Genomic DNA, 9,582 nt, shown 5'->3' on the forward strand with positions numbered 1-9,582 from the left:
GAAACAAATTTAAAAACCAAATCCAAATAGAAAAAAGACAAAAATCAAATCCAAATAGGAAAATAAAATCCTAAGTGCTTAAAACAAGAAAAACCCTTTCAAGTAAAAGGTAAAAACTTGCAAGCAAAATTCGAATTAATAATATAATAATCAGCTACTTGTCCAACTTCATGCATCGCTCCTTAATTCCTTGTTGTCCAAGTAAGCTTCATAACCCATGTTTGCATCATCTCCAATTGAACATCACAACGAGTAAACATAGCCAAATCTCAATTAACATATTCATTCCTTGATCCTCATCACTACCTCGACCTCCGCCTTTTCCCCTCCATTGGGGTCTTCTCCAACGGTCGCTTCCATATCCTCGACCATACCGGTCCAGCGATTTGCGGGGAGGAGCTCTCTTATGATCGTGGTACCGCTCCTGATTTCCATGGGAATTCAGGGGCACACGCGATGTATCATGGGGCGTCACATCTCCACGATCAGCTTCCTTTTGCCATTCAAGTAACAACATTCTCAGATCATCGTCGCCTAAGCGGATCCCCAAGCGATCCTTTAAAGCTGCAAAGCCTCGTTGCTCATTCTCCGGCACGGACTCCGCCTGTCGGCGCTCCTCAAGACTACGTCCAGACCGGTGCGGATGGGCAACCCCCCGGTTATCCGCCCGCAAGATTTCTCGACCATCAGCATCTTCTTCCACCAGCTCGATGATTGGAGATGTATCATTGGAATAGTTCAGGCGTCGCGGGGTTATCGGCACACGTCCTCCTCCAGTTTGACCGTGGCCGGCCGAGGCATCTCTATCAGTCATAGGTGCTTTTCCAGGTGCATGAGTAGAACGGTTGCGGCGAAGGCCCCTTCTGGTCTTGCGTCGCTCCACAGTGTTCAGCCTTGAATCGAAACCGTTTAGAGCATCTCCCATGCGATACAGTTGTTCTAGCAAGTCAGCGTTGCTGATGAGCACAGGCGGCTGTCCCCCAACATCTGGAGTGGGGCGATCAGTCATGGGTGGAACGTAAGGTTCATGGCGCTCATAGCCATGATCAGATTCTTCCTCAGAGCTTCCATCATAAAAACTTCCATCATGATATTGAGACATCATTCCTCCTAGATGCAGATCTTGATTAGCCCCTCCTTCTAGCACCAATTTGTTGACGGGGGAATTTGGGAGCAACAAAGTTCGAGGTTCGTAGCCAGAAACAAGATCTGTGATGGTGGTTCTTCGTCGAAAATGTGAACAGTAATCGGTGGATCTGATGAACAGTATTCGTCGAACAAGATGAACAGTGTTTGGTGGTGGTGGTTATTGGTGGATGAGATTGCTTAGGATTAGTGGTGGCTCATTTGCGCTCTCGCTTCTGACCCCTTGCAATTTGCCTACGTATCCCTATTTATAGGGAATCAAGCCAACGTAGTTCTTGGGGAACAAGAAACCTAATGGGCTTAGATCTCTTGTCCTGAGGCCCAATGGGAAACCCACTTGAAACCGTCTTCTACTAGCTTTAGGAATGTCCGCCGATGAGGCCCAACCACAAAGGCCCAAGGCTCGTCCGCGGCTTCGAGACTTCACGGATAAGGCATCTCCCTGACCAAGGATAACCCTCCGCTACCAGTTGTTTCTCTATTCCGTGGACGTAGGTATAGCCGTGGTTCACCCCAAATGTTGGACGCATCCTTGCCCCCCGATAAGGAGCCCCTACCAGATTGCAGGACAAGTGATCCCAATCTTTTGGGTGCAAAGTGCAGGATACTCCGAAGTCTCCCAACGAGGACACCCGTTGACTACAGAGATAGAGCTCCCAAAGCACACACCAGAATTTACCCCATATCCCCAATGAGGACACTCATTAACTACAGGAGGAGGCCTTCCGTCCAGGCATACCCCTGGAGGTCTCTGACCACGGACACCGCCTTTCCTGTAGATATGCTACAGGAAGGAGTTCTTCAATAGAGTACCTGCATCAAATAGGTTAGTAATAATAATCTTCATCTTCCTTGAATCTTCCAAAGAACCCGTCCAGGTAATCATGTTGTAGTCTTCCCAGGGTTTTCTTATTCATTCAGGGCGCGCCCTAAGGCTCACTACAAAAAGGGATTCAATCAGGGAATTCCTCATCCTTTCCTTAGTAATTGGGCGCGCCTCCCCACTATGCTGAGGGCGCGCCTTCGGATTCTACTTATCTTTAGTTTCATATTTATTGGACGCGCCTCCCCTATAGGGCGCGCCTTGCCCTTTACATAGAAGAAAACCTTCTTTGTCTTCACCCTGATTTCAAGCATTTATATCTTAATTACGACTGTTTTCTTATCTTTAATCTAAATATAGTTTTTACCAATTTTCGGGCATAACACGTGCTATGGCCAAAGTTGCATGGTCACCTTGTTGTACACCAAATACTGAAGTGGTTTAGGTCTTCGAGACCTTGATACTTGAAACCAAGCCTCCATTTGCTTCCAGCTTTGGCGCATACTACAGCCCACTTCAGACTCATTGTGGCTAAGTTGGGTTTCAAATGTTTTTTTGAGAAATAAAGCATTCTGGACTATGAAGTTACCTTCAAAACTCCCGTAGTGTCTTAGAAAAATTCTAAATTGTCGCTCCTTGCTTGGACTTCCGTAAGATGATATTATACTGAATGATTAAAGGATACTAGCATGATCACTGTTCTAGGTCTTAAACTGATTATATTTCTGTCATCCTTAGACTACCTTGAATTCTCTAAAAAGAGAAAGAATTTAATGTTATTTTGATTACTGAATTTGTTACTTAAAAAGCTCATAGACCAGGCCTAACCTTTCTCACCAAGTCCAAGCAGAGAAAACGCTTAATATCTCTTCTCAATCCATCAGGAAAATCGTGAATGAGTTTCATCTCATCTTGGCCTCCCATGGTTTTCCATCTTTCGTGTTCATAATAACGGACTCTTCGCTTCAGCTCTGGTGGTAGCTGTCTTCGTCTCATCCACCAGTTCATGTCTCTATATCTGAATTGCATTTGTCTCCGTCTAGGCGTCACAGAATGAAAAAACACCTAGATAATGTTCTTTAATTAGTAGTCCAGTCCCATATAGTCAACTTAAAATCTGTAATAAATTTCTTTTACATTGTGAACACAAAGAAAGGAGTAGTCTATTTTAATCTTGAATATGATCACCTGTATATTCCCAATTAGAGAGGTAAAAAGTGCTAAGCCTGCCAACACCATGATTATGGTGAAAATTACTTCAATTGACTGGCTCGTAGGTGTCAAATTACTTCCCATAGTGCAATAAACATAAAACCATACAGAGTTAATGAAGGAAAACAAAACTAATTACCCGAAACCATATGTATAATGTATGTTCTAATATACCTGAGAGCCATGAGTCCCCAGAGATTGGAATAGAGAAGTTTTACCATGTTAGAATTCTTAACAATGAGAGGCAGAGCAAAGGCATAGTTTCCATAGGGAAAATCTCCACCTTGGTCCATGCAGGTTGTGAAATTGGCCTTCATCGCAGAGTTCTCAACACACGGATTTTTATAACTGCTGTAACAAATCTCACTTGGGCAAGTCCAAGCAAGTGCACTGCATTCTTTGCTTTCATGACATTGTTTCTTAATGTGACATGATCCTTGGGTAACCTGCTATTCGTTGGTAAATTTGTTGAGTATGGAAATTGTCTTTATCATGGATTCGACAAAGTTGGCTACTATCTGTAGGGCAAATGATTCTATGTCCCCTTCGAACCATGCCTTGGCAATTGAAGTGAATTAATTGCAGAATCACACTTCTCGGATGCTGATGCAGTGAGTAGGTGAGTGAGTGACAGATGTTAAAGAATAGGGAGTCTAAAGAGTAAACGAGCTCACAACCAGACCTATGACAGATTAATTAAGTAGTAGTTCTTAACAGTGAATCAACTATATTTCAAAACTTTTATTTGCCAATTGTGGTGCATTATGGAGATAGAGAGTATTTAAAAAAAGTGCAGCAGCGGGGCACATCTAACTCAAAATAAGCTGTTCAGATAGGCTTTCTTCGGATAGTTGCAAAAAAATAGATAACTGACAATTTCTTTATGATCCCGCAACTCTTGGAATCAATAGAAGAACAACAGTTTTTCAGTCAACTCTTTCTGTCTACAGGGATTGGTGGCATCACTGAAATTTTAGAGGATACATGACTAACATGCTATGCCTTATCTTGCGGCAGCAAAAACCAGTTTTAAAATACGAATATGAATTTTGGGAGTAATGGCAGCATGCGTGCATGACCCTGGTAATTCTGAACCAGATGTCATTTATTTCTGATTAAGAATCACTGAAATTTTTAATCTTTTATAATACTTGAAGAAAATGTTTTGCCTTGTCTCGCAGTAGCAAAAGCCAATTCCTGAATCCTTATATGAATTTGAGGGTGATGGTGGCATGGCACTGGTAGCTCTGCATCAGATGTCTAGTTCTGGTTCAATGTCATGTTTTTCAAGTGCTAAGAGAAAGTAATGACAGATGAACCAAAGGAGTCCCTTTGCAAAGAAACATGTTCTTTAGTAATAATGGAATATAAGGCTGGTAAGCGCTTTACTCAGTATAATTATCCAATAGTTAGCAGAAATTGGTTACAGATTATCATCGCATAACTATCTTGTTCGTCAATTTTGCAGAGTTACGGTACAAGCAATACAATGTCGCTTCCTGGAATTAATGTTACACTTTAATCTTCCAATTAGCAGAAAAACAAAAATTCAATGTACAAATAAAACATGAAAACTTTGACAATTCTTACCATTATAGTAATTAACTTCTGGCGCAAATCCAAAGGTTAAATCAGCGCTCTTTGAGAAGTTGCAATCTTAAGAGCATACCTACTTTTTCTACTACATATTACAGGGTGAGATGTAAAAATACATATACTTTTTTCTAATCTCAGTTCACATTTTGTTCCATATTGTTTGATTTCAGTGTCTAAACCTTTCGGTCTCTGTATGAAAAGCCTCCTGATTTCGCAAGGGAAGCTTCTGAGGTATCTTGCATTGGTGCAAAATAGTTCATATGTTTTGCCTGGTTTTCTTGAAGATGGTATACAAATAGAAAAAGTTGTAGTGAAGGATGGTTCTAGCTCAAATGAAGCTGAAGAGATGTTGATTTTTCATACAGAGGAAGCTATTCGAAAAGAAACTGTTAATCCAGCGGTGAAAGCTATTTCAAAATGGTCTCGAATTTTGTTAGTAGATATTGGGAAAAGAAAGGTTTATGCTCTGTTTTCCAAAACGCCTCCAGTGTGTTTGTCTTTAAATTCGGTTCGGAACAAATAACATGAATTTCTTGCAAGAGGTACATGGTATATTGAGACAGACCTATGGTTGTTAGTGCGTGGGGTGGCTATTATTTGCTCACAAAAAATTACTTTTTGATGTGGCTATGGATATAAATCAGCAAGAAACCGGATAGTTATTGGACTAAAGGAATGCGACACCCTGCTAGACTGCCATGCTGAAAGGAATAATGTAACCAGGACTAATCCATAAGTTCATGCCTTATGTCTAATCTCCCCCCATATTACAGTTATATTAAGATGATGGTTGACTGGTTCATATTTACAACTGGACAGAAAATCCTTATTAAAACTGTAATAGGAAAATAGCATATGAAAACTATCATTTCTTTGATATGAAATTGAATTGCAAAACTGAGAAACGGAAATGAAGACTGTCACAATATTACAGTTTGTTTCCACAAAGAAAATTGTTTTCAACTCTAATAGAAGAGAAATGAAACTGAAGGCTGTCACATTATTACAGTTTGTTTCCACAAAGAAAGTTGTTTTAAACTCTAATGTTAAAAAGGTGAAACTTGCATATAGTTGGATGCTGAGAAGTGAGGAGTAATGCACAAGTAGGAAAGCCTGAGAAGGAATGCACAAGTGGGAAAGTCCGAGAAGGAATCAAAAGTGTGAAAGTCTGAGAAGGAATGCACAAGGGTGGACCAAACAACTAGGACAAGGGGCAAAAGCTTTGAGAATAGTCCTGCAATAGAATTGGCATAGCAAAAAAAAGATGGTTATGAGCCTCAGAAAAAATCACAGTGGACAGTGAGAAACTACTAAGTTCTGGATATGTACCTTACTAAACAATAGTGATTTCATTGAAGTCAAAAGGCTCAAATAATCTTTCAAACCGACTTCCATCTTCCAGAATTTCTCGAGCATGCTTAAATGCCTTTCTCATTCTTCTTAGCCAGCCTCTCTTAACTCTTTCACCTGCATTATCACCCTTAAAGGGGTCTAGAATTGCTAAGCGGTATCCCGTTTCATCCTCAGGCCAACCAAGAGATTGTTTACTAACATAAGTGACAACAAACAACTTTATAAGTAATACAAATGTTGAAAAATGAAGAATGTTAACAAATGGACTCGATTCAAGAGCTACGTAACTTACGTCACTAAGCAGCCACCTCGGATAGATATAGCCATCGTAGTGTAATCTACATCTTCCGAGTAGTACTTGAAATAGTCAAGGAGAAGGCTTGCTACTGTTGTGACAGCAGGTGATTTAGAGAAGTTTTCAGCAACAATGGTATAGCTGTTTGCCTCTTGTACAAGTTCACTAAGATCAGTAACATGTTCCTTCTTCAAAAAATGAGGGATGACTTTGTTCTTGTGCAAAACATGTACTCCAAGGTATATGTGGCCAGTGTTGGGAAGTCCCTTTTTTTTGTTATTAAGATCATGACAAGTGGCAAAGTATTTTATCAAGACCAGCAGCATCTTTTCCATGAAATGAAAATCAACAATAGCTTTCACGAAGGCACAAGAAATGGGGGCCAATGGGTTATTGAGGGATAGATCAACGTGAATTCCTGATTCAACATCAAGACCAAATGTGAAGTACACTGTCACAGTGCCACCAGGAACAGGCATATCGAACCGCGTAAGCTGTCAACAATTTTTATTTTTCAAAAAAGTAATCAGTTATAGCAGCTCATAAATAATATCAATAGTCATGCTTTCAAATAATACTGAACTTGATTCAATGTAGTAGTTGTAAATAACTGTGGTAACTCCTATAAAAAAAGGATCAGTGATTGAAAAGGAGCTCCAAATTAACATTTCAACAAGGAATTAAATAGCCTCTCGGACTTTAACCTACTTCTACTTCTAAAGGCCTCCTGCTTGAGACAAACTAAACTACTACTACAGGAGTGATAATTCACCTTCCTTACTAGTATTGCTCAGTTATTCTAAACATGTATTGAACATTAAACCACAAACAGAAGATACGAAGTATGCGGAACATGTATAAGCGAACATCTAATAACAAGGGCTACATAAAATTGATTCATGTAGATGTAAATAAGGTGTCATAACTCATAACAAAAAAGGATCAGTGATTGAAAAGGAGGCTCCAAATTAACATTTCAACAAGGAATCAAATAGCATCTCGGAGGTTAACCTACTTCTACTTCTAAAGGCTTCTGGCTTGAGACAAACTGAACTACTACTATAGGAGTCATAATTCACCTTCCTTACTAGTATTGCTCAGTTATTGTAAGCATGTATTGAACATTAAACCACAGACAGAAGATACAAAGTATGCAGAACATGCATAAGCGTACATCTAAAAACAAGGACTACACAAAAGTCACTACTTCTAATCTTCAAGCTTTTGAGGCTACAAGATTTTCCTGACTATTAAATGAGTGTTTCCAGGGGTAACAACTATAGATTATATTCACAATCCACAAAATCCAACACAAACCGCATAATTAAATGCTCAACTTAATTTGAATTCGATAATCATCGATATTGTCCTTTCTCTGTCATAATTGGGCCTAATTCACCTTCCTTTCTTGTACAGTCAATTTTTGTAAACATGTACGTAATAAATATTTAACTAAACATGTACTGATAAGATAAGAAGCAGAACACCTACAATCGCACATCTAAAAACAAGGACTAGATTAAAGTATTCCTAGTATCCAAGCTTTTGACGCTGCAAGATATCCCTAACTACTAAATAAGGCTTTACCAGGGATAGATTTTATTCACAATCCAAAAAATCAGACAAGAACTTGATAAGTAAATGCTTAACATAATATTGTTGATTCCAGATTTTTTAAAGATGTCCTCTCCCTCTCTCTCTCTATCTCTCTCTCTCTCTCCAAATTAACATTTCAACAAGGAATCAAATAGCATCTCGGAGTCATAATTCACCTTCCTTACTAGTATTGCTCAGTTATTGTAAGCATGTATTGAACATTAAACCACAGACAGAAGATACAAAATATGCAGAACATGCATAGGCGTACATCTAAAAACAAGGACTACACAAAAGTCACTACTTCTAATCTTTAAGCTTTTGAGGCTACAAGATTTTCCTGACTACTAAATGAGTGTTTCCAGGGGTAACAACTATAGATTATATTCACAATCCACAAAATCCAACACAAACCGCATAATTAAATGCTCAATTTAATTTGAATTCGATAATCATCGATATTGTCCTTTCTCTGTCATAATTGGGCCTAATTCACCTTCCTTTCTTGTACAGTCAATTTTTGTAAACATGTACGTAATAAATATTTAACTAAACATGTACTGATAAGATAAGAAGCAGAACACCTACAATCGCACATCTAAAAACAAGGACTAGATTAAAGTATTCCTAGTATCCAAGCTTTTGACGCTGCAAGATATCCCTAACTACTAAATAAGGCTTTACCAGGGATAGATTTTATTCACAATCCAAAAAATCAGACAAGAACTTGATAAGTAAATGCTTAACAAAATATCGTTGATTCCAGATTCTTTAAAGATGTCCTCTCTCTCTCTCTCTCTCTCTCTCTCTCTCTCTCTCTCTCTCTCTCTCTCTCTCTCTCTCTCTCTCTCTCTCTCTCTCCCCCCCCCTCCCTCCCTCCCCCCCTCTCTCCCCCCCTCTCCTCCCTCTCTCTCACTTTCCCCTCACTGTCATATGCAAACTCATCGACACACAATTTATGATTTACACAACCTAAATTCATACAAGGTCTAAAGAAAATTATGCCTCAGACATCATAATTTACACAAAATAACAAAATTACAATCATATAAGGCACGAAACTGCACACATAATCAAAAAGATACTTACATCATCATCCACAATGATTCCGATTTTTAGGAGAATATCAGTGATTCTTCGAATAGTGAACAGAGCATTCCTGGTCTCCATTTTCACACAGAAATCAACATCGCTATCCACAAGAGCAGTTCCGGATCCATAAGAACCGTAGACATCTACTTCAGAATTCTTGAATTTAGCTACGATCGCAGTCCTCACTTTCTGAATCAATTCTCGACTCTTAATCCGATGAGCTTTGTTCGGAACTATAGAGTAAAATGTTCTCCGAAGAAAAACATCAGCATCGCGGAGAGGATTGCGACTCGCATTCCTCCTGCGATTCCTCTCCCGATTCTTCTCCCTCTTCCTCTTCCGTGAAGAAGAAGGATCATCCATTAGAGAGTGATTGAGAAAGTTAGGGTAAGCTAGGGTTGAGAGAGAGAGAGGGAGCTAGGGTTTCTGGAGAGAGAGAGAGAGAGAGAGTTGTGAAATTTTGAGAGGA

At 39.4% G+C, this 9,582-nt stretch overlaps 1 protein-coding gene across 1 annotated transcript; it reads right to left on the reverse strand.

Moving 5' to 3' along the window:
* Positions 1–5,740: 5,740 nt before the first annotated feature.
* On the reverse strand, positions 5,741–9,582 carry LOC141670472 (poly(A) RNA polymerase cid11-like). Its single transcript, XM_074476339.1, has 4 exons — positions 9,111–9,582; positions 6,423–6,919; positions 6,107–6,324; positions 5,741–6,011 (listed from the first exon to the last, which is right to left on the reverse strand). The coding sequence occupies exons 1-3, from the start codon at positions 9,474–9,476 to the stop codon at positions 6,111–6,113; spliced, it is 1,077 nt and encodes a 358-aa protein (XP_074332440.1). The 5' UTR covers positions 9,477–9,582; the 3' UTR covers positions 5,741–6,011; positions 6,107–6,110.

Source organism: Apium graveolens, chromosome 7 (genome assembly GCF_009905375.1).
Source record: "Apium graveolens cultivar Ventura chromosome 7, ASM990537v1, whole genome shotgun sequence".
Classification (NCBI taxonomy): domain Eukaryota; kingdom Viridiplantae; phylum Streptophyta; class Magnoliopsida; order Apiales; family Apiaceae; genus Apium; species Apium graveolens.